General features: G+C 37.0%; 1 protein-coding gene across 2 annotated transcripts in view; it reads right to left on the reverse strand.

Annotated features, from left to right (window-relative positions):
- Positions 1-2,620: 2,620 nt before the first annotated feature.
- Positions 2,621-25,351, reverse strand: part of LOC128987880 (WAP four-disulfide core domain protein 1-like) — a 51,961-nt gene continuing 29,230 nt past the window's right edge. For both annotated transcript variants that reach the window (XM_054408953.1, XM_054408954.1), the window contains exons 2-5: positions 17,763-17,979; positions 17,009-17,053; positions 3,681-3,807; positions 2,621-2,893 (exon numbers count right to left, since the gene is read on the reverse strand). In XM_054408953.1, coding sequence (XP_054264928.1) covers positions 2,851-2,893; positions 3,681-3,807; positions 17,009-17,053; positions 17,763-17,979 — 432 coding nt within the window. In that variant the 3' untranslated portion in view covers positions 2,621-2,850. The remainder of the gene's footprint in view (positions 2,894-3,680; positions 3,808-17,008; positions 17,054-17,762; positions 17,980-25,351) is intronic.

Below are 25,351 nucleotides of genomic sequence, written 5' to 3' on the forward strand. Positions count from 1 at the left end.
ATGTATTTACGTTAACTTCAAGAATTGAAACACATGATTCTGATTTAATTAAATTGTATTTGTTATTGTCTTTTCTTGAATCTAGAAAGAGCTTCAAACAAATTTTACTAGTCTTAGAATAGATATATAATTATTTTTTACGCCACGCTACACTATTTTGACGAAGTTCACATGCAAGGATTTAGTCCAGAAAACAGCTGTTTGTCACCAGCTTAATCAAATGGGGTTTCATACAGCGGTGGGGCACACGGGAGGGACTAAGGCTAACATATCTTGTAGTTTCAGCGTTCGCCGCTAGAACTGCTAAGTTGAAAAAATTTAAATTATTTATTTATTTTTAGTTATAAAATTAACTTTTAAATTATAAAATATTGTTTTAAAATTATAAAATGAATTTTTAATTTTAAAATTAAACTGTCATAACATAACCTAACCAACCAGACTTGCTGATATTAAAAAAAAACTATATAAGATAAAATTCTAATTAATACTTATAATTAATTTTAAAATTTAGTATTATAAAATTAAACTGTCATAACCTAACCTAACCAACCAAACTTGCTGATATGAAAATTTGTTTGACAAAATGTTAATGCTGCCAGCGGGATTCGAACCCGGGACCTCCTGAACACCAACCCGAATCGCTACCAACTATGCCACGAACGCCGTTGAAATCACGTCGTTTCGTTACGGTAATCGTGTTGCCTCAAGAGAAGACATTAGCCACTAGAGATATGACGTCACTACACCTTTAGCCTTAGTCCCTTCCGTGTGCCCATTCCTTTCATACAGTACTACTGTACTGTAATAATTTTGCCGGACACCAATCAGCTGATTATACTGTATTTGGGTGGCAATGAGTGGTTATTAAAAAAACATAACCTCTCTTAGAGGTTATGACTAGTGATTTTAGTCCTTCAGTTGGTGGTAATATATAGGGATTTGAACGGATTTAGTAGTATGGCGTAAACTATCGTACGTCACTCGTCCAACATGTGTTGGCCGGACTCGTATAAAAAAACCACTACTCGACTTCGTCTCGCACGGGATTCAGGACTAGTAACGTAATATACTCTTTTACCACACTATGATGTTATAAACTGTTTTACATATAGGTACATTAATTGGTGGCTGAAAGTTGCGTTTTGCAGGCCATGCCAGCTGTCATCGTTATTCGGGGATCGAGCAGGTTTTTACATCCCTAGGGCCGCAAAATCAGCTGCCCGCTTACTTTCTTAAAACATGAATGCATATTAAATACACAATCAGTATCCATAGCATTGCAATAGAGTTGTTTTATTGTCACCGCTGCCTAGCAACTATTTATTATTATATTTGCTGATTCCTCAAATTATTTATCCCCATGACGTTAAAGTTGTAGTTGTGTTGACTATATCAGTGTGCAGTGCATTATCATTGAGGTGAATTAGTGGTAATAGGGTATAGTGTGGTGAATAATAGCGTTCGTACCACGGACTGAAATGGTTTTGCAGTTCTCGATAGTTTTAAGTCCTCGACTTCGTATCGAACCGTATCGAACTTAAAAAACTATCTTGAACCAGCAAAACCTCATTTTTGGCCCTAGGCACGAAATATACTATTAAGTTTAGGCCTAGTAATATTTTTGAGACTGAAAATTTTACACTTATTTAAAAAGGACCAAACTCAGAAGTGGATTAAAGGACAATTTAGAAAATATCCCAAACTTTTTGACGTAACTTTAAGTACTTTCTCCCTACAATTTAATATGGTAAAATAACTGTTTATGTAAAAACCCTGATCCCAAAAAAGTGGTTTTAGAAGTGATGTGTTTGTCTGTCTGTGTGTGTGTATGTGTGTATGTATGGTACAGAGCTACAGACCACACCTGTGGTCCGAGTCCGATTTTGATGAAATTTGGTATTTTAGGTACCAATCCATGGTCTCTCCAGATGTTTGTTTTTTTCATTTTGGATTTTTAATAGTGATATTCCATAAAACCCTATAAAATAATGGATGAATAAAATTTTCTCAGAATTGGCCCGAACGATTTTGATTAAAAATTAACATGTTATACTCTTTGACAATGACAAAAAATGTATAAGCCCTCTATGCCGTAAAAATTATGGTTCAAAAGTATTGCATCTTTTGTGATTTTCCCTTTTAAAACCTATTAATTCATGGAAAATCGGATTTAAAAAAACTACATGGCCAATTTTGATTCAAATTGTGTGCATGTTAAAAATCCAACTCATTTAAATTAAAACTAAACTAATAAATAGTTTGCTACTAGAGTTTTAAAGCAAAATTGTCCATTTAAATTGGGTTAAAAGTTTGATTCAAACGCTTAAATTCCCATAAATTTAAAGAAGTGTCGAGGGCACCCCTTCCCTCCCCGCATTATAAACATAACTATGGGTTAGCCCCCAGACCTTCCAGCATGGGTTAAACAACGAATTTGGGGGGGATTCTGCGACGTGAGCTTTGGGGGGGATGGGCACCCCTGTTTGAAACTGTCACTAATTGTGACAGATGAATGCAGTTTAGATAACTACTTATCTTGAGCTGCTGTTACCTACCATGGTTGCACTTGTTGCAGAGTGTAGCTTAGATGTTAACAAGATCCATGGCAAAGAAAAAAAACAGTTTATTCAAAAGTTTATTTTTAAAACAAAATTAATATATTATTTTTTTAACTTTACTAAAATGTTAAAAGGTGCATAAGATGCTTAAACACATGTTTTCTAATAACTATCAAAAAGAGATCAGCACGGTTTGAAATAACTAATTTAAATACTTTAATACAGTACAAAGGTTATAAGTACAAAACTATACACAAAGGAAATGAACACTAAAGAAAGTAACATGTCTTTACTGCACTATCTTGCAGAACACTCCTCCTATGTCGCAGAAGCTGAAACATACCAAACTTATTAGCAATGATTAAAACAATGATACCATAAACAGCTTGAACAATCACTCATCTAGAGGCAAGTCTCATCTTGCTGGTAGCTTAACACACAAAAAAAAAATACAGCGTAAAAACTACTGAGATTATCTGTCTGAAGCTGGGTGAAAACACCAAAATGTGTTTATAATCAATTACCTCAGTAATATTTTGGTTTAGCTTATTGGTCTTGTCTGTATGCCAATGACATATTTTATTATTAAAATTCATGTTTTCAGCCCCTGAGCTGTAATTTAACTAAAATGTTGGTTTTACCTTCGTCAAGCAGTTCAAATGTTGTAACTGTTGGTTACGACCGTTTCGGCATCCCAATGTCATCGTCAGAGTAGACACAAATCTCGGTTGAAGTTAAAATATGTAATACACACACAAATATTTACAAGAGGAATAAAATTTACAAAAACGAACAGGCAAATGTACGGAATGTAAAATGTCAACCATTACTGTTTGAGCGACAGGCCTGTTTGTATTTGTAAATTTTAACATATTGTAAATATTTGTGTGTTTTATGTATTTTAACTTCAACTACTCTACTTCAGTCGAGATTTGTGAGTGACTATGGCATAGTGATGCCAAAACTGCCGTAACCAACAGCAGTTGAGCGGCTTCACGAAGGTAAAACCATAGACTATGGAAACAAAAGTAATTTTTAGACATATTTTATGATCACTTGTCATTCCATACACACTGGAAACCGGTCAAAGTATTCACATGCTATTAAGGTTGTATTTACCAATCGGAGACATGTTGGTTTTGTTTAAAGTGCTCTAAACTGAGGAACTGTAGAGGTGTGATGACACAACCACCAGGCAAAGCCACTGACTCTGGGGGGCTGGAATGTGACACCACTTGTCCTGGAACTGACAATAAAACCACAGTATAAGCTCCCTTTCAGACAATCATCTTCAGTTACATACACAAGTGCTGCTTTGCCCTTACTTGTGTCAGCAAAAGCCCAATTACAAAGGGAGAGTTAAAAAACGTTTTTGGCATGTTTGACTTCATACTTTTCTTAACATTTGTCTAGAGTTTTCTTAACAAGCCAAATTGGGGGTTTTTAATCACCCTACTTAACCCTCAAAATGGGAGAGGGTTGATTTTAGCTTAAATAAAATCCTGATTTTGGAGATTCCTTTCAATTTAAAAGTTGACAAACTAATGTTTTGTATACAACTTTTTATAGTGTACATTTTGTTCCTTTACGCCTTTCGCCTATCTTCATTCCAACCCCCTAAAAAAAACCATTTTGATAGTTGTGTCCTTGGAATTTGGGGACATGGCCACTTACCCACTCATATTGGAGCTTGAATTTTGAAATTTGCTAGGGGTGTTGGTCTTTGTCCCAAATTACCTTAAAGATTTTTAAAATTCGCATTTTCCTAATTTTACCCCACTCCATTGATTAAAAATATCCTCCATGTTAACCTTATGTAGAATAAGCGTACGGAGAATAAAATGCTATGTTAAGCATATAAAGGTCTATACCATTAACCATTAGGTAAGTTAAAGTTGTTCATGGTCGTAAATGATCAGAAAAAGTGAAATAGAGACCAATCTCATCTCATCTTCTCTCCCAAGCTACACAATCCCTCCTTTAGAAACCAAAATTGCAGGAAATGAATATAGGCCTAATAGCCTATGTTTTGTATTTTTTTACTTTCGGAACATTATGCAAAATTATATTCACTGTATATCTAAAAATATCAATTGAGAAACAAACAATTACACGCAATAACAAATTAGCAATCCTCACTAGTACACTGCATTGTTGTAATAACTGAAAATCGTTGGAATAAAAACCCCAGTTATAGACGTTGGTACGCCTGCAATGGCCTCCACAGCTACGCGCACTGCCGCTCTACCTATCCTCTCCTAAAACACCTAAAAGGGTTATGTTATAGTAGTATGTTTTCTGTGCTAAAAGTGAGCTGACGGTCGAGTAAATTGTCAAGGAAGAGGATTCTCATATTTAATTATTTCATTTTACTGTACCGGCCGGTCAACAGGACTGATGATGATATAACTTGTCAATGAAGAGGTTTTTCGTTTTTATATTGTAAGGGTTCATAAAATTCGTGAATATTTATAATAAAACTAAACCCTTACTAGCAGAATCGCCTCGCCAATTCGCCGAAGTTCAAAAATGTAAACAAAACAAATTAGCATATGACACAAGTTCAGCAACAGCTGATCTTGTGGTTCACCGCCGTACCACCGGGCGCGCATCAGACGCCCGCGCCTGCGCAGGGACCCCAGCCACAGCGCTGGATGTGCGCGGCGCTCGCCGAGTCAGTGAGTGAGTCGGGGCTCGGGGTCGGCGAGAGTCGACAGTCAGCAGGAAGCAGGAGCAGTGGCCTGAGCAATTAGGCAGAAGACGGACGCCCGACTCTACACGCCAAGTAAGTGGACGCCATTCGCCATTCGCCGTTGTTAATATCCTAGGGCGCCTAGGATAACTCGACCTCACTCGCTATCGTTTATTTCCTGTTAATTAATTACGCTATTTAGGTCAAACGTCCGCGGGAAGTTTCGTCTTAAATTTAATTGAATTATTAACAGAGATCGATTTATTTAAACCGGTGAATATCTTTATCGTTTTACTATAACATAGAGTGTTATCTGTTTTGTTAAAATAGCTCTGTAAATATATAACGATCAGCTTTGATTTTTGGAATATCTTAATTTCGTTCAATACATAATTTATAGACCGTGAGTTCAAAGAAGTAACGGTCAGAACGAGATCCGCCCGGTTATAATTCCTTTCTGTTTTAATTGTGTTGTTTTATTTGTATTGTTTAAATCTATTCAAGTTCGATCGGTTTCGGTCACGCAAGGTGGCTTTTCATATTCGTGTGTTTTTTTTTTTGTTTGCTTTGTTTATCGCGTAGGTCCGTGAGAACACGGTGTTACCGGTACCTAAATATAATGTGTGGTGTTTAGTTTGTAGTCAATGTTGTTCGTAATTACTGTAGCAGCACTTCAGCTGTGAGGTATTTTATCTATGGGAATAAGAGTTAATTAATAGTGGATTTATTAGAGTGATTTCAATACTTTGTTGGCTTCTTTACTAACTAACACGCTTTAATTTGTTTGTACATATTTCAGAACTACACTAACCATTGTAGCTATTCATTATCTTTTACACTAGAACCAGTGCACAGTAGTTATGTTCTATGTCGTTGCTTAGCCGCTATTAACTGTTAATGTTCTAGGTAGTTGCTTTACTATTCTTTACCATATTTACCACTTCATTATTAATTATTCATTTAGCCTTCCACTAATTATTGATGTGTTGAACCATAAGCATTTAAATATTCTAACTTATGACACGACACCGCTACTAACACACTAACCTTAGAAATTGCTTCAAATCTTAGCATAACGCTTAACCTTGCTTAACCTTTGACTATCAATGCTTAACTAAGGCTTTGGGAAAACTGATTGGTTTTGGGAGTTTTAATTCGCCGTGACGTTAGACAGTTAAGCCCCAACTTCTCTTTCCATTCTTTACCATTTCCTTGATTCCTGGACTGTTGCTAATTGAGTGATCTGTGTATCGTATGTGTTGTGTGTGTGCAGCTGACTGCTTTGGTTAGCTGTAGTTTGCTAAGTAGCTTTTCTTCTTTCTCTATTACTTCGGGCACACCGGAAATAAGTTAGATTTAATTAGCACTTAAGCTCTTAGCTATAAGTCTTCTACTCTATCACTTTATGACTATGAATGTTTGTTGCTTGCCACAAGCTTTTCTTCTTTCTCTATTACTTCGGGCACACCGGAAATAAGTTAGTTATAAGTTAGCTTTAACCTATTCCGGAAAACCCGGAAATAAGTTAGTTATTAGCTAGATTTAATCTATTCCGGAAAACCCGGAAATAAGTTATTTATAAGTTAGCTTTAATTACTTCGGGCACACCGGAAATAAGTTATTTATAAGTTAGACCTAAGCTATCCCGGAAAATCTGGGAATAAGTTAGTTTCTAGTTAGACTTAACCTATTTGAAATAAGTCTTTGTGTGCTCAACCTGTCTGTGTGTATGTGTGTGTGTGTGTCTCGTATGTTATTCTTTCTATAACGATCCTTCTCCGCCCTACTCTGTATGTTCGTTTGCACCTTTCCATATTCCTACTCTCTCACGGGGCTTTGAACTAGTCCACTCGCCCGAAACGCATTGTATTATTTTAAATAATAAAGACGCATCTAAACTAATTCTGCTCGGTCCGTGGCGCATGGACTTAGGGTAGTGAATTAAATCAATGAATAATTGTCACTCCACCGAGGAGGTTGTGAACAGAGTCGCGCACGAAGCTATAACTTCGAAACAAAATCTCGCCCTTCCCTCTTTTATTCACTCGTTTCCTGGCAATGATGAGGCACGAATAAAGCCAAGAGGCAAAATATTCCCGCCTGAGCCAGGAAAACGACTTTAGGATACAAAAGCGGGAAACCCGACCAAAATTGACCCCCGGAATAACCCAGCTCGGCTAGGCTATCAGGGACGCGTAACGCCCCGACCCGAGAAATTAAGGAAACACACCCGGAAGCGGGTTACAAAATGGCGCCCGAACAGGGACTTATCGCATAATATATTGTTTGAAATAGAGAGAAAAATGGCAGGCGCAAATGAGAAAAACGACGAGATAACACACCCGACCGTCAGTACACCCGAAACTACTATTGGTCCAGTTACGACCTTGTTAACGCACACAACGCAAACATTTACCGCTGTTTCCGTACCTTCAATAGGACAAACCCTACCAACGTTTACGAGTACCGGCGTGATCCCAAAACAAAGAATGGAATCAGGGCGCGACTTGTCAGACCTTACAGCCACGCGAAAAGTAGGTTGGGTCTATTATCTTAAGAAAAAGGAATTAAAAGAAAAGATGAGAGAATACGGTCTAGACACTGAGGGTAACAGCGATACTCTCAGGAGCCGCTTTGTTGAATTCTTAAGACAATCCGCTCTGCCAGCGACAGAAGCCGGGCCGGAATTTAGTGAATTTATACCTCCAAGCGGACATGGGGGTGATAATTACTTTACTAGTTATAGTAACGACGACAGAAACGCGACCAGCGACGAATCAGTCATTGTAAGGGAAATGCTTGGCCTGCCGCCTGATGCGAGCGTGGACACGGTAAAACGAATGCTCTCAGTCATTTCTATGGTAAACGACGCCGCTCTCCCGCCAACGACGCGTCATGAGGTCCGTTACCCGTTGAACTTAAATACTTACACAAGTGTGTCCCCAGCAACGAACATGCAAATGACTTCACGCCCTCAACATAATTACCAAACAAATAACGCACCTCTGCAGTATTCAAGGGAAACCAATTTCGCTAATCCGCTTTCCGCAGCAGCGATTTGTAACATCGCTAGAAAATGGAATCTCCACTACGACGGAGACCGTAACCCCGTATCTTTTCTAGAGCGCTTAGAAGAATTAAGACAGTGCTACGAGATAGCCCCCGCTGATATTTTGAAAGCTCTTCCTGAGCTGTTGCGTGGAAACGCACTTCTATGGTACAGAAATAATAAGGATTTCTGGCAAACTTTTGAGGACTTCAAAGAATCTTTTGAGGTACAATTCTTGCCCCCGGGGTACAAAAGAAATCTAGAAGACGAAATTCGCTCGCGAACTCAAGGCGAAAATGAACCATTTCGCAGCTTTGTTGTCGCACTGACGACTCTTATCCGACGATGTGGTGGCTATAGCTTAGATCAAACCCTTGATAGGTTATTCCTCAACATGCGACCCGAGTATAAGCTGACACTGAGAAGAGACTCGTGTTCTAGCTTAGCCGACATGATTAAGGAAGCCGAAAGATACAAACCTTACATTAGAGATAGAAATCTCTACCGACCCCCACCGAACCCAGCACAAGCACTCGTTCCAGAGACTGCTTATTATGCTAAAAATAGGAATCAGCGAAACGTGAACGCAGTCGCCACTCCAGAGAGACCACAATTTTCTCCGGCTAGGAAACAAACTCCCACAAACGTATTTCAAAGTAGAGTTAGGAACGTAGAGGACGATCCTCGACCCCAAAACGCACGCGCGGGAGAGTTCAATAAACCCCCAGTCTTCCCAGTTCGTAAGGATTGGCAACAGCCCATCCCTAACGATAGGAACAATGATAAAGTTCCCACTTGTTGGAACTGCCGTGAAAACGGCCACCGGTTCAACGATTGTCCACAGCCCAAAATAATAAAATGTTTTTATTGTCAAAAGGAGGGCATGCGAACAGTTAATTGTCCATGTAGGCAGGGAAACGCCGGGAGGGTCCCAGCAACGAGTGGACCGCTGGGGCCCACTTCGTCCAACAATCACCAGTCGAAGTAGGCAAACCAACTCCAACGATAGAACCAATGGCGAGCTGTGGATATTCGAGCACGCGAGACAATAGGCCCTTTGTAAATATCAAAATTCTAGGTGAAACCTTCAAGGCTCTTATAGATACAGGAGCTATGATTAGCATAATTGGGGAAAAAGTGAAAGATCATCTTCAAAACGCCGGCATAGTACCTGAACAGATCAGTCAACTCTTACAGTTGGCAAATGGAGTCCAAACGTCTGCCACAAAACGATATGATTTTAGATTTGAAGTTTTGTCTACCGAATATGATTTATCAGCAGTGTACTTACCCAACTTAACAGTCGATGTGGCATTAGGCATGGATGTGGTTAATAAACTACATTTAGTAAAATTTCTAATAAATCCTGAATCTGGGTCAGGATTAAATGATTTAGACTCGCCACTTAACGCGACCGATGAGCTACAACAGTTAGACTTTGAGGTGCGCTACAGGAAAGGTTCCCTAAATAAAGTGGCTGACGCACTTTCTCGCAACGCACTCCCTGCAATCGACACTACTGAAATGAGTGAAGAGGTCGCTCAGATAAAACAGATTTCCCCGACCTGTTTAATTAATACACAAGACCCAGAGGAACCGTCCGTATCTCACGAAGAACAGAAAGACTGGTACTTCCGCATTCTTGGCAAGGTTCAGAAAAACCCAGATAATTTTGAGAACTACAGATTAACTGAGGATGGCAAACTCCTCCGTAAAATGTCGACGCGAAATCGTAACAATAATTACGACCCTACCACAGAGTGGAAACTTTGTGTTCCACCAAACCTTCGTCCGATGGTATTGGAAGAAAACCACGATCGCCCTGAAGCAGGCCATCTTGGTATTAGGAAAACCTTGGCACGGGTAGCCGCAAGGTACTACTGGCCTGGTTGGCAATCAAGCGTCAAGTCACACGTCCGGAAATGTTTGTCCTGTCAAAAGTACAAGGTAGAACATCGCAAACCTGCAGGGAAAATGTATTTTCGACGACCTCAGGCTCCTTGGGTCACGGTAACCCTTGACTTGATCGGTCCGTTGCCGCGCTCGAAAAAAGGAAACAAATTCGCCCTAGTTATTCAGGACAACTTCTCTAAGTGGGTAGAAGTCGCACCACTGAGATCAGCAACCGCTAAACAAGTAGTAAATCATTTCCGAGAACTGGTATTATTTCGGTATGGGGCACCAGATGTGATCATCTGTGACAATGGGACGCAATTCACCTCCAACATTTTTCGCGATTTAGCAAAAGAATGGAGCATTCGCCTTCAGTTCACAGCACCGTACTCGCCTCAGGAAAACCCGACAGAACGAGCAAACCGAGTCTTAAAAACGATGATATCGCAGTTCGTGAAAGACGACCATCGCGCTTGGGACGAGAAGCTCCCCGAATTCCGTTTTGCTATAAATTCGGCGATCCACGACTCCACTAAATACTCTCCCGCAATGCTGAATCTGAACAGAGAAATAAAGATGCCGCGGGCACTTTATCGTGATACTCTGCAAGGCAGCAACGATCCAATCGAACCCCCACTTGAGGCAGTCATACTGGAGCGAAATGCTCGTATGCACGCGCTAATAGGGAAGGTAAAGGAGAATCTGGAGAAAGCGTACCAGAACCAAGCTCGATACTACAACCTCCGCCGCCGTGACAATCCGTTCAGAGTAGGCCAGAGGGTTTTAAAAAGAAATCACGTGCTTTCGTCCGCAGTAGACGCTGTTGCAGGCAAGCTAGCCGCGAAATATGAGGGTCCATTCTTGATATCAGACAAAGTTGGCGTCAACATCTTCATGTTAACAGACGAAAGGGGGAAGCCCGCGGGGCATGTCCATGTAAAGGATTTGAAGCTTTTTCACGACTCATAAAGTACCTCAGAGTACACTATTCTCACACTTGTAGCTTGCATATAAGTACCTATCCAGCTGAACGTTCTATTGAGCCCAAGAACAAGTATTTTTTCTTTTTGGTCATTTTCTTTTTACTTTGTCCGAAGTGGGGAGGGAGTGTAAGGGTTCATAAAATTCGTGAATATTTATAATAAAACTAAACCCTTACTAGCAGAATCGCCTCGCCAATTCGCCGAAGTTCAAAAATGTAAACAAAACAAATTAGCATATGACACAAGTTCAGCAACAGCTGATCTTGTGGTTCACCGCCGTACCACCGGGCGCGCATCAGACGCCCGCGCCTGCGCAGGGACCCCAGCCACAGCGCTGGATGTGCGCGGCGCTCGCCGAGTCAGTGAGTGAGTCGGAGTCGGGGTCGGCGAGAGTCGACAGTCAGCAGGAAGCAGGTAGGGATGGCAAAATTTTTCGTTTTGTCGATATATCGGGTTTCCGATATATCGGAAGCAATATATCGATGTCTACGATATATCGACCCCCAAAATATCGATATTCCCGATATATCGGGATAACGATACATCGAAAATTTTACTTCGCTTTTCTATAAGAAAACTGCTTATTGTAATTACAAATGTGCAGACACAGGGAACATTAAGTGTTATTTAAGTACATAGAATCACGAAAAATGTTATCTTTAATTTAGATTAAACATCATGAAAAAATTAAGTTATACACTTTTAAACTACTCAAAGGTGTTTTACACTTTTGTACTTAGAAATGTGGCTAGGTTAGGTAATGCCAAACTCTCTAAAATTGTTTATCACAGTTTAATTGAAAGTCATATAAAATACCCCATTGTGCTCTGGGGTAATTCAAGCAAACATAACCTGCAATCTTGTTTTGAACATTTTCGAACAAACGAAACAAGAACAAGAACAAGACAGCTATCGCTCATCACATCAGTCAGTCCCACTAGAGTGGAGTGGGAGTAGAATTCGCAGCAGGGCAGCCAACTGAAACGTTTGTAGACGAAAAGAAAAGATAGATAATTTAAATAACAAATAAACCACTTTATAATTAGCCTATATTTAAAATATACATTTAAAATGTTATATGGGCTTGCGATTGGAACTTAAATTCCCAAGAAAATTTAAATAAAATGACAATTTTTTGTCATTTTATGAATCCGATATATCGGACCCAAAAACATCGATGTCTCCGATACTATCGGGAAGAATTTGTCGATGGCAATATATCGATATATCGGGGCCAGAATATCGATGTTTCAATAATATCGATATATCGTTGCCATCCCTAGAAGCAGGAGCAGTGGCCTGAGCAATTAGGCAGAAGACGGACGCCCGACTCTACACGCCAAGTAAGTGGACGCCATTCGCCATTCGCCGTTGTTAATATCCTAGGGCGCCTAGGATAACTCGACCTCACTCGCTATCGTTTATTTCCTGTTAATTAATTACGCTATTTAGGTCAAACGTCCGCGGGAAGTTTCGTCTTAAATTTAATTGAATTATTAACAGAGATCGATTTATTTAAACCGGTGAATATCTTTATCGTTTTACTATAACATAGAGTGTTATCTGTTTTGTTAAAATAGCTCTGTAAATATATAACGATCAGCTTTGATTTTTGGAATATCTTAATTTCGTTCAATACATAATTTATAGACCGTGAGTTCAAAGAAGTAACGGTCAGAACGAGATCCGCCCGGTTATAATTCCTTTCTGTTTTAATTGTGTTGTTTTATTTGTATTGTTTAAATCTATTCAAGTTCGATCGGTTTCGGTCACGCAAGGTGGCTTTTCATATTCGTGTGTTTTTTTTTTTGTTTGCTTTGTTTATCGCGTAGGTCCGTGAGAACACGGTGTTACCGGTACCTAAATATAATGTGTGGTGTTTAGTTTGTAGTCAATGTTGTTCGTAATTACTGTAGCAGCACTTCAGCTGTGAGGTATTTTATCTATGGGAATAAGAGTTAATTAATAGTGGATTTATTAGAGTGATTTCAATACTTTGTTGGCTTCTTTACTAACTAACACGCTTTAATTTGTTTGTACATATTTCAGAACTACACTAACCATTGTAGCTATTCATTATCTTTTACACTAGAACCAGTGCACAGTAGTTATGTTCTATGTCGTTGCTTAGCCGCTATTAACTGTTAATGTTCTAGGTAGTTGCTTTACTATTCTTTACCATATTTACCACTTCATTATTAATTATTCATTTAGCCTTCCACTAATTATTGATGTGTTGAACCATAAGCATTTAAATATTCTAACTTATGACACGACACCGCTACTAACACACTAACCTTAGAAATTGCTTCAAATCTTAGCATAACGCTTAACCTTGCTTAACCTTTGACTATCAATGCTTAACTAAGGCTTTGGGAAAACTGATTGGTTTTGGGAGTTTTAATTCGCCGTGACGTTAGACAGTTAAGCCCCAACTTCTCTTTCCATTCTTTACCATTTCCTTGATTCCTGGACTGTTGCTAATTGAGTGATCTGTGTATCGTATGTGTTGTGTGTGTGCAGCTGACTGCTTTGGTTAGCTGTAGTTTGCTAAGTAGCTTTTCTTCTTTCTCTATTACTTCGGGCACACCGGAAATAAGTTAGATTTAATTAGCACTTAAGCTCTTAGCTATAAGTCTTCTACTCTATCACTTTATGACTATGAATGTTTGTTGCTTGCCACAAGCTTTTCTTCTTTCTCTATTACTTCGGGCACACCGGAAATAAGTTAGTTATAAGTTAGCTTTAACCTATTCCGGAAAACCCGGAAATAAGTTAGTTATTAGCTAGATTTAATCTATTCCGGAAAACCCGGAAATAAGTTATTTATAAGTTAGCTTTAATTACTTCGGGCACACCGGAAATAAGTTATTTATAAGTTAGACCTAAGCTATCCCGGAAAATCTGGGAATAAGTTAGTTTCTAGTTAGACTTAACCTATTTGAAATAAGTCTTTGTGTGCTCAACCTGTCTGTGTGTATGTGTGTGTGTGTGTCTCGTATGTTATTCTTTCTATAACGATCCTTCTCCGCCCTACTCTGTATGTTCGTTTGCACCTTTCCATATTCCTACTCTCTCACGGGGCTTTGAACTAGTCCACTCGCCCGAAACGCATTGTATTATTTTAAATAATAAAGACGCATCTAAACTAATTCTGCTCGGTCCGTGGCGCATGGACTTAGGGTAGTGAATTAAATCAATGAATAATTGTCACTCCACCGAGGAGGTTGTGAACAGAGTCGCGCACGAAGCTATAACTTCGAAACAAAATCTCGCCCTTCCCTCTTTTATTCACTCGTTTCCTGGCAATGATGAGGCACGAATAAAGCCAAGAGGCAAAATATTCCCGCCTGAGCCAGGAAAACGACTTTAGGATACAAAAGCGGGAAACCCGACCAAAATTGACCCCCGGAATAACCCAGCTCGGCTAGGCTATCAGGGACGCGTAACGCCCCGACCCGAGAAATTAAGGAAACACACCCGGAAGCGGGTTACAATATATTGAATTCAAAAGAAGTGGTCTGGTGACGAAGTAAATTGTCGATCCCCCTTTGATGGCAAGCCAAACAGGGACACATATCTTACTACGATATTACAATCTAATTTTGTCTCTCTACCCGAAATTTTGTTACAAAATTCTGAATAAAGCATTATATCTAATTCTTGTACTTAGTGGCGTTCTATGAATTTTATATGTTTCCATAATTTGCAAATCGGTACTTTTAATGATTGCTCAAGAAATACAGTACTGTGTCAATTCAGTTTCTTATTTTGTGAAATATATCAAATTGCCCAGGCTTTCTCACCTTTTTCCATTATAATATGCACGCCAAACCTAGATTAAAAGGAGTAAATATATAATTTAAACTGAGTCAATAAATGTGTGTAGCACGAAAGCCTTTCCTTGAATCGCAACTTATGAGTCGGCAGGAGTCAATAATTTTGAATTGTTGTTGACCGTCAAAAAACATGCATTTAAGTTGAAGCAAATTAATCATGTAAGCTTTATTGCCAAGCAGAAAATTTTATGTGATTCATGAATATATTTTCCGTGTGAATTACTTTTTGGAATTTTAAGACTTTTGTTTTAGAGGTTGAAAAAATCACAGTTTAAGTCAATATATTTTCAGTTTGACAAAATAACACCAATTAAAATTAAAAAGTAGATAGTAAATCACATCCATGGTTTCATTAGCTTTAAAATGAGATATTTTGCAGATTTTATCTTAATAAACAATGCTGTAATATGCTTCAACCGTTAACATTACTGTTATGGGCAAAAATTCCAAGATGTAAGCAGGTGATCCTGCCGACTCTTAAAATTTTAACAGCAATTCAATCATTCAGCTGATCTTAATGTAAACAAACAATGATACCATGGGAACTTTAAAGTTCACTGGAACAGAGCGCAGGGAACTTTTCAGCATGCAAGACCTTATGACATCTACTCAATGAGATATTTCCAATGAGCCATAAACTCACTAAATCAGTTGAGAAACCACGGAGGAGTTTTGCCGACAAAATCGTGCTTGTTTATTTTATATATAGATATGTTATAGCGAATTTCCCTATAGGGAATAAGCTATTACCGTAGTACTCATGGTAAGACCTGGACCCGGGACCGATTTACTTTTTCGTTTTGAGGTCCCTAGAGGCCAAAAACACCATCCGTTCAAATTCATATATATAGCCTATATATTTATATATGTGTCCGTTAGCGCAAAAACTCGAGCAAAAATCGTCCGATTTTGATAAAATTTGGTACAAACGTGTAAACCTACGTTTATTCGAACGAGTTCGCGAACCAGCATGATCGGACTATGGAAACAGGGGTTTAAGGGGGGTTTTATGGGGGTAAAAATTGGTTTTTCCCGTTTTGACCCTAAAAAGTTAAAATTTAGCATCTTCTTTCCAAACTATTTTGTAGAGCTTAAAAAACAAATAATTTGGTATATTGAAGTGTGGTTATGCTAAAAGTTATGGAGAAAATTCCAAAAAACTGTAAATTTAAAATTCTCATGTTAGTCTTATGGACAAGAAGTAAACTAGCAAACTGTTGTATTTTGCTTGTTTATGAACATATTTTGATCAAATTTGGAAAATGCACCAATGATATAAACAATTAACATTTTACAAAAAAAAACACCCCTTTTTGTCCTCCCTGTTGCAGCAATCCTAAGTACTTATTAAACTAATGTTATTTAAATAGGGAATAAATGTGATATTTTAAGGAGACATTTGAGTGTAAATCCAATCAGGCAAATGGAAATTTGCTTAGTCTGCAGGTTTGCTGCGGCGGGGGTATTTGATAGTAATTTCAATTACTGTAACTTTTGTTTATTTTTGTCTTGTCTAAATAAAATTGTAAATACACTCCTTTTATTTAGTCTCACATTATTTTCTACAACTGTATTGACATTATTCTTGTACAGTATATTGTGTAGAGAAGGAACAAAGGATAATTTGATTATTGTAATAATCAAAAGTTAATTATTTGTAATTTTTCCAAGTGTGCTAACAAAGTTTGCAGCAAATATTTGTTATGTTTATTGAAAACTTTCAGTTTGCAATACCTAGTTAATTACTGTAATTGCAAACTTTCCATTTGCAGAAAACTTGCTGAAAGTTGTGTCAACTACAAGTTTGCAGAAAACTTGCTGAAAGTTGCATCAAATACAAGTTTGCAGCAAACTTATATAAGTTGTTACAAAGTTATTTTGTTTGCAAAAAACAACTTTTCTGCAAACCTTATTAATTATTGCTGCAAACCTTTTTGCTATCTGGGTATATACTATTCAATTTGTAGACCAATAGATCTTTTTGTTTTTACCTATTAAAGTCCTCTTCTCGGGTAAATCTTCAATCCAGTCAAAAACTGAAAATGAAATGAAATGTATTTCACAATATTAATAAAAGTTACAAAAAAATTTGGTATGGTGGCAACAAATACTGGATAATTAAAAATTATATCTAGGCAATATTGTTGCCCTATGTATTGAAATCACACTATAAATACAGGGTGGCCTAAAAAGTTACTCATCTAAACTGCTGATTTAACTTAACCCATACAGGCAGGGTTTTTTTTTAATGTGGCGCCATACAAGCAAATCATTTTTTTCATGTATGTCAATGGATTTTTCTATATTAGATATTTTAGATGATGATGGGAACTGTTTTAATGGACATCACTCCACAACAATGTTCAGGAGTTCAGGAATAGTTGAAAGCATGCAAAGATAAATGGAATATGCAATAAACAATAGTGGAATCATGTAGAGCACTTAGTTTTAAGATAGAGTAAGTTTGTACAGCTAATAAATAATAATTATTTGCCGTGAAAAGAAGAGTAATTTTTTTTTTTTAAGTACACCCTGTAGTTTGAAAGTATGTTTAATGGTATGGGATTAGTGACTGTTTCAAATTTAAAGTCGAGTGTAGTGGTAAGTATGTAAACCTTACCCCAGACTTGGCAGCTCCCCTCCTCAGCAATCAGTCATCTCTGGATTTTAAAATATCAGGAACAGTAAAAATGTTTTTCTTTACACGCAATATGAAAATGAAAGCAGTATCCTAATATGTCTTGCCTGGTGGAGGGTCAAGTGCACGCATGCATGTATCCATGCAGCCATTGAAGCAGCACAGGTAGGTGTGGTTGTGACGAGAGTGACAGTCTATGTTGCCGCTGCAGGGGATGGCATTGCACGCAGAGTGTTGTAGCGGGGACACTGGAGGTGGACATAGCGAGGACCACGGGACCACCATCTTGTGGTCCTCCCCCATCGACAATCCATCTACCTCCTCCTGTTGCAACGAAATTGGATTATATTTATAAGCCCCCTAACTGTTTTAAACAATAATAAATGTGTGTGTGCGTGTATCTGCAGCTCTGTACACATCCACACATACAGACATTATTTATTTCAAAAAACTCTTTTTAGCGAATTTCCCATTTAGGGAATAAGCTATTGCCGTGGGTCTCATTGTAAGACCTAGACCCGGGACTTATTTACTTTTTCGTTTTGAGGTCCCCAGAGACCAAAAACACCATCCGTTCAAATTCATATATATATAATATATGTGTGTCCTTTAGCGCGATAACTCGAGCAGAAATGATCCGATTTTGATGAAATTTGGTACAAACATGTAAACCTACTTTTATTCAAACAAGTTCGCAAACGAGCATAATCGGTCTATGGTAACGGGGGTTAATGGGTGGGGGGGGGGAGTTTATGGGGTAAAAATTGATTTTTCCCATTTTTGACCCTAAAAACACAAAATTTCATAAACCATTTTGTAGAGCTTAAAAAAATAAATAATTTTGTATGTTGAAGCGTTGTTGTGTGCCTAGATAGGTGCGTAGATAGGTAGGTTGTTGGTTGCGGAGATAGGTGGTTAAAAAAATTTTCAATTAAATAAAAATCCAATGTTATTCTTATGGAGAATAAATAAACTGTTGTAGTTTGTTTGTTTATGGATATATTTCAATCAAATTTGGCTATTTTGTTTATTTCATACTAAGCTATCAACATTTCAATAAAAAAACACACCTCAATATCTTCCTTTTAACAGCAAACCTAAGTAATTTGATAAGTACTCACTTAAATTAATGTTATTTAAATAGGAAATAAATCTGACAATTTTTAGGGAATATTTTTGTAGAAATCCAACCGGGTAAATGGAAATTCGCTTAGTCTGCAGGTTTGCTGTGGCGGGGGTATTTTGGGTCCAGGTGGACCCAAAACATATGTCTCCACCCTAAACCCTACCTCAATGATTTTGACAAAAACAATAGTGTATTCTCTACTCTATACAGTGTGATCAACTCAAGGAGGCCACCATTGGGATATCGGAAACGGTCAGAATTAGAGAAAACTTTATATGGGGGACTTTCCTTTATTTAGTTTTACGAAATTCAGCCGCCATTTTCCAATATGGTGGCCAACTTTGAAATTTCTTATGGAATAGGCATACCCTATATTTTATTATGTTTTTGGGTAGAACATGTATTTTAAAAACTTTTTTATTCTTGGCATTTTTTCTATAAAACTGTGACTCGTTTAGGAGTTATTCGATACATTCCAAAAAGACCATAAAATACATCAAAAATATTAATTCTACTTTTTCAAAAATGGTAGCAAACTTGAAAAGTGGAAAACTGTAGTTTAAGGTAATGTTTGGAGTGTAGATGCAATTTTAAGACTTATTTACTCTTCAAATTTTTCACTCTAAACTTACTCGTTTAGGGGCTAGATGATGCAAAATGTACACCGGAACGGTACTTGATGAGTTTAAATGAGTGTTTGCATGTTTAAATTTGACAGCGGACATGTTAGTGCTACAGTAGTATCATCGTTGGGCAAAGTTCCAGCTGGTTATCACATAATGTGACTAGCAGAGGCTAATGTAAAACACTGCCTGAATGTTCTAATTTGCGTTTGTTTATTCAACAAGCATCTGAGTGTGCCAAATGCATTAGAGGCCTCACTTGGCCCCTTGGCAGGCTTTGTAACCCCATTCCAGGACATGGTTCATGAATCTTGTAAATTTGAAATCCTACTTAATGATATTTAACCGTGGAACATAAAAAAATTATAAGGTTGTTCCTACGGTGTACCGAACAATGGATGGGGGGGGGGGGTCAGCCACTTCCATTAAGCTATTTTCTTAGGTCTCATGGTAAGACCTGGACCAAGTACCTATTTATTTTTTATTTTTAAGTCCCCAAAATCACCCTCCATTGAGATTTATACATACGTGTCTGTTAGTGTGATAACTCGAGCAAAACTGATCCGATATTTCCGGTACAAACGTGTAAACTGGCTATTCAAACGAGTTTGCAAACTAGCACGATCAGACTTCGACCCAAAACATAACATTTCTCCATTTCTTTTTATGCCTAAACCATTTTGTAGAGCTTATAAAAGAAAATAATTTATTATATCGAAGGTTTGTTTTATACCATTGGAGGCGTAGCCGTTTGTACAAGCTAGTGATTGTCTAAATGTTACAGCTTTTATAAATAGTTGGAATCTCTATACGCCTTTAGAACCTATAACGAGATTTTAATGCTCTTTTAGAACTAGAAGTTATAAACAGAAATTGTACAATTTATACTCATTACCTAGCTAGGCTTATATTTAACTACTACTATTTTTATTACTATTACTAGTTTTGTGTATTACGGTACTTAAGTAAATACGCACAAAACACTAACCAATTGCAAAAGACCAAAGACCGAAAGTGAATTCCGCAGACAAACTGTTTCAAGCTGAAAAACGCGCGTCAGTCGATTTAAATCGGGAGGTTTATACTTAACGAATGCGTCTATTGTTGTCAGCAGGAAGTAGCACTAGCACAGGAATGATGAACTACAGTAATGTATCGTTCTGTATATTTAGCCGCTTTGTGCTGTTGTAAACATTGACGGCGAGCAGATAGTGAACACGTTGTTAGCCCAGCCACTTATCTGATTGTAACCTCTTTCTGATTAAATCAACTAACGTACAACAAAGTTTGGTTGGGTTATTCTTCCGTTACATAAATAAATACCCCCGCCGCAACCAACCTGCAGACTTAGCGAATTTCCATTTACCCGGCTGGATTTCTACTAAAATATTCCCTAAAAATTGTTAGATTTATTTCCTATTTAAATAACATTAATTTTAGTGAGTACTTAGGTTTGCTGTTACAAGGAAGATATTGAGGTGTGTTTTTTATTGAAATGTTGATAGCTTAGTATGAAATAAACAAAATTGCAAAATTTGATTAAAATATATCCATAAACAAGCACACTACAACAGTGTATTTATTGTCCATAAGAATAACATGGGATTTTTAAATTTACGATTTCTTTAACTATCTCCGTAACCGTTGGGCATACACAACAACGCTTCAATATACAAAATTATTTCTTTTTTAAGCTTGTAATGTTTCAATTTAACTTACCGGTAACCGTTTTAGGCTATGTTATGCCTAGGCTAGGTTAGGTTTTTGTTAGATCAATTGTAATAAAAGTAGGCCTATCTCGCATTTTTCATAGTTTAAATATTTCTTAATGTTTATTAAATTACTAATGTAATAATGTTTCTAATAGTTTGTTTTGTAAATAGGTGTAACCAATAATATTTCTACCCAATTACCGTACCTAGGTTAGCTTACCCACTTACCGTATTTAGGTTAGGTTATCCATTGAAAATATTTCAGCAACACAATTACAGTTATAAATATACATTACTATTTTATTTCACACACAAAGGGATAAACATGTAAATATAACAACTAACTAAATAATTAAAACATATTTATTTATTACATTTGTTTGAATGTTTGTTTACTAGTTTACAATAGCTTCTCTGACAGCTCGAGCTCCAGCCGACGGCAGCTGATGGATCAACGACGATCAAGCGGGCAGCGATGACGTCAGGCTGCCGGAAAAGGAAGATAACTTTTGGTGGAAACATCTGGGTTTAAAGTTCTAGAACATTCCATGGTCTCCATAGCTACCAAATCGGGTATAAATACAGCAGTCCACGGGCCAGTCTTCAGTACACTTCACGAGTTGACAGTCAGCGCTGCGGGTTTAAACCATTTGCCAGGCGCAAATAAAACAATAATCAATAGTAATCAAATTTGTATTTGTAAAAGAAAATAAAAACAAGGAATAAGGTCAGTCCCAATTGTGTACTCATTTGAAATATTAATAAGGTAATTTGAATTAGACAAGTAAGTAGGATAGAAATTAGAATAGGCCTACACACAAAGCATTTGTCAGGCCCCGGCAGACCGCTGGTGCTGCGGCTTTAACACTCAACACTCACGCACATTCGGTAGTTGTCTGGCACCTTTTTTAAAGAGTGCTGCGACCGAAATAACACTTACAAGTAGTGGCACTAACAATTTAACTCCATACAAAGCATTTGTCAGGCCCCGGCTGACCGCTGGTGCTGCGGCTTAACACTAAACAAGCACGCATATTTGGTAGTTGTCTGGCACCTTATTTTAAGAGTGCTGCGACCAAATAACACTTACACATAGTGGCTCTGTATAACTTAACATTATATCTCACATTTCACACATTCTGCAGTTAGGATAAAATCAGTCACGTGGCAAAGAACCCATCCCTGAGAAACTTTGATAAAAATACAAAATAAAATAAATACAATTAAATGAAATTCAGATTTAAGTCATTGAGACGTTACAAATTGGCACCCAACTAGGTGGCTTGATTTTATCACGGTTATAGATTATTTTAATGCAGAGGTATAATTTACGAAAATATATAACACCTACACTTAGAGCACAAGAAGCACACTTAAATATGAGCCGGCAATTAGACGAAATCAATATGGAAGAATTATTAAACCCTAATAATGACAATCCCGGAGATGACTTATACAGTATCGACAATCAAAATTTAGCGTCTGGCGACAATCTAAATCATAGTAACGTAACAAGTCCCAGTAGAACACAGCACACAAACATGGACCAAACAATAATTAGGCCTATATTACAGACACTTGAAGAGTTTAAAGAACAAGTATTGTCACAATTTAAACAAACTAAACAAGAAATAGAAAAAGTTCGGAAGGATCTGACCATCGAAATAAGACAAATCGAATCCAAATTTGATACAAAAATAACAGAATTAAGGGAAGAAGTACACAACCATATTGAGGAAAGAATCGCAATGATTCAAGAGAATCAGGAAAGAATCAATAAGGAATTTGAGGCAAAGTTAAAAGCTGGGAATAGTGGGAAACCAGTAGGCCTACATATCACATGTCCTAGCACCATAACTAAAGACTTACCAAAATTCAATGGAAAATCAAAAAACCCGAATCAATTCCTTTCTAGGCTGAAAAACTATTATAACAGGGAAAATGAACGAAGGCTTTCACAGGATGAACAATCACTGAATTTAGAAGAAATCTTAGATATATGCTTGGAAGGAACTGCAGCACGATGGTGGGATCTAGTTAGGACTTCAGTACACGATATTGAAGACTTTGAAAAATATTTTATGAACAAATATTGGAATGAGGAGATTCAAGATGGGATTAAAACTAAATTAGACTTAGAAAAATACATACCAAGAAGGGGACTGACAAGAACAGAGTATTTCATCGACAGAGTAATACTGTTGCAAAATATGACACCAAAATTCACAGAGAGGGAAATAGTTCGTCGCCTTGTTCGACATTTTGACGAAACAATTCAACAGGCCTCCAGAGTGCAAAACATAGTTTCAATACATCAAATGGAGGAACTATTAAGTAGAGAAGATACGATAGAAATTAACGAATCTATACGGAACGAGGCAGAAAGGAATGTAGAACGAAGAAGTTCATACAGTCACAGACCATCAGGAAGAAACATGGATCAACGAGGTTCATTTAATCACAGGCCATCAGGGGACAGACACTATTTTGAAAAGAAAAATGAAAATAGGAGGGATCATTTCCAAAATAATTATGGAAATAGAAACAGCTATGATCACAATCAAAAACCAGGAGATAGTAACCGAGAAGAACCTAAACAAAAATATTTAAACTAGATAGCACTGGAAATAATGCAGGCCTAAGGGAAATTTTGACATCACCGGACAAGACACTTAATAAATTTTCAGTGCAAAATGAATTAGAAAATATTAGGCCTATAAATAATATTTATGTCGACAAAGAATTCTTACTAAATGACAACATCAATAATGTTGAAGAAACTAAACACATGTATCATGTACCAGAAATTGACATTAATTTTGAAAAAGTAAGTACAGTGTGTATATTAGACACTGGAAGCACTGTTACTTGTATGCAAAGGGAATGGTTTTTAAAAAATAAACACAATTTAGGAAAATATGAAGAATTTCCATTAACAAATACTATAATAACTACAGCAGTGAATCAGAAGTCCCAGCGAGTAAAGAGTATTATCTTAATAAATGCAAAAATAGGCTCAATAAGTACACAAATTCAATGTTTGATTATACCAAACTTGATTAAGGAAATAATAATTGGAATCGATACGATGAAAGAACTGAACATGGTTATAAATTTAAATCAAAACTATGCTACTATAGGAAAAGAAAGCATTAAATTCAACAATAATCCCATTCAAAGCATAAGGTGCAATATATTACAAAAAGAAGATTTCACCCCAAGTATGGATGAGAAGGAAGACAATCTATTAAGTAGAGAAGAAATTTCTGAAGAAATCAACAAAATTAGTCATATAGATGAAGAAGATAGAGAAGAGACAAAGCAATTAGAAGAAACATTAGGGTGGAAGTTAGAATTGGAACAATATTCAGAAATCATAGAAAATGAAGAGATAAAAACAGCCCAGCCAGAATTGAGGATGTTAGAAGAAGAAAATAGAAAAAATGAAGAACTGAAGACAGGAGAAGAGAAGAAAAGAAAGGAAGAAGAGGAGAAGAGCAAATGGAAAAGGAGGAGAATAAAGGAAATAGAAGAAGAACCAGAAATTATGAAAGGAGAGGAAGAAGGAATACATAATTTCAAAGAAAGAAATGATGGGGTGCTAGCAAACACTTCTTCAGAAATGATTCTTAATGTGAATCTAGTGCACTGGCTTGAACCACATATCAATGAATACACAAATTGATAAAAATTGATGAAGATGACGACGAAGACATTTTGGACTTAAGACCAAATTATATGGAAATAGAGGAGTAATTTTCAAAAAAAAAAAAAAAGGACTATGTATTGTCTAATGTTTTGTATATATGTAAATGTTTTTTTTTATTTTTCAAATTAGGGGACAATGTAATGTTTCAATTTAACTTACCGGTAACCGTTTTAGGCTATGTTATGCCTAGGCTAGGTTAGGTTTTTGTTAGATCAATTGTAATAAAAGTAGGCCTATCTCGCATTTTTCATAGTTTAAATATTTCTTAATGTTTATTAAATTACTAATGTAATAATGTTTCTAATAGTTTGTTTTGTAAATAGGTGTAACCAATAATATTTCTACCCAATTACCGTACCTAGGTTAGCTTACCCACTTACCGTATTTAGGTTAGGTTATCCATTGAAAATATTTCAGCAACACAATTACAGTTATAAATATACATTACTATTTTATTTCACACACAAAGGGATAAACATGTAAATATAACAACTAACTAAATAATTAAAACATATTTATTTATTAC

The sequence above is a fragment of the Macrosteles quadrilineatus genome, unplaced genomic scaffold (assembly GCF_028750875.1).
Source record: "Macrosteles quadrilineatus isolate MER2022 unplaced genomic scaffold, UCM_ALF_1.0 Scaffold_2__2_contigs__length_208266976, whole genome shotgun sequence".
NCBI classification, from domain to species: Eukaryota; Metazoa; Arthropoda; class Insecta; order Hemiptera; family Cicadellidae; genus Macrosteles; species Macrosteles quadrilineatus.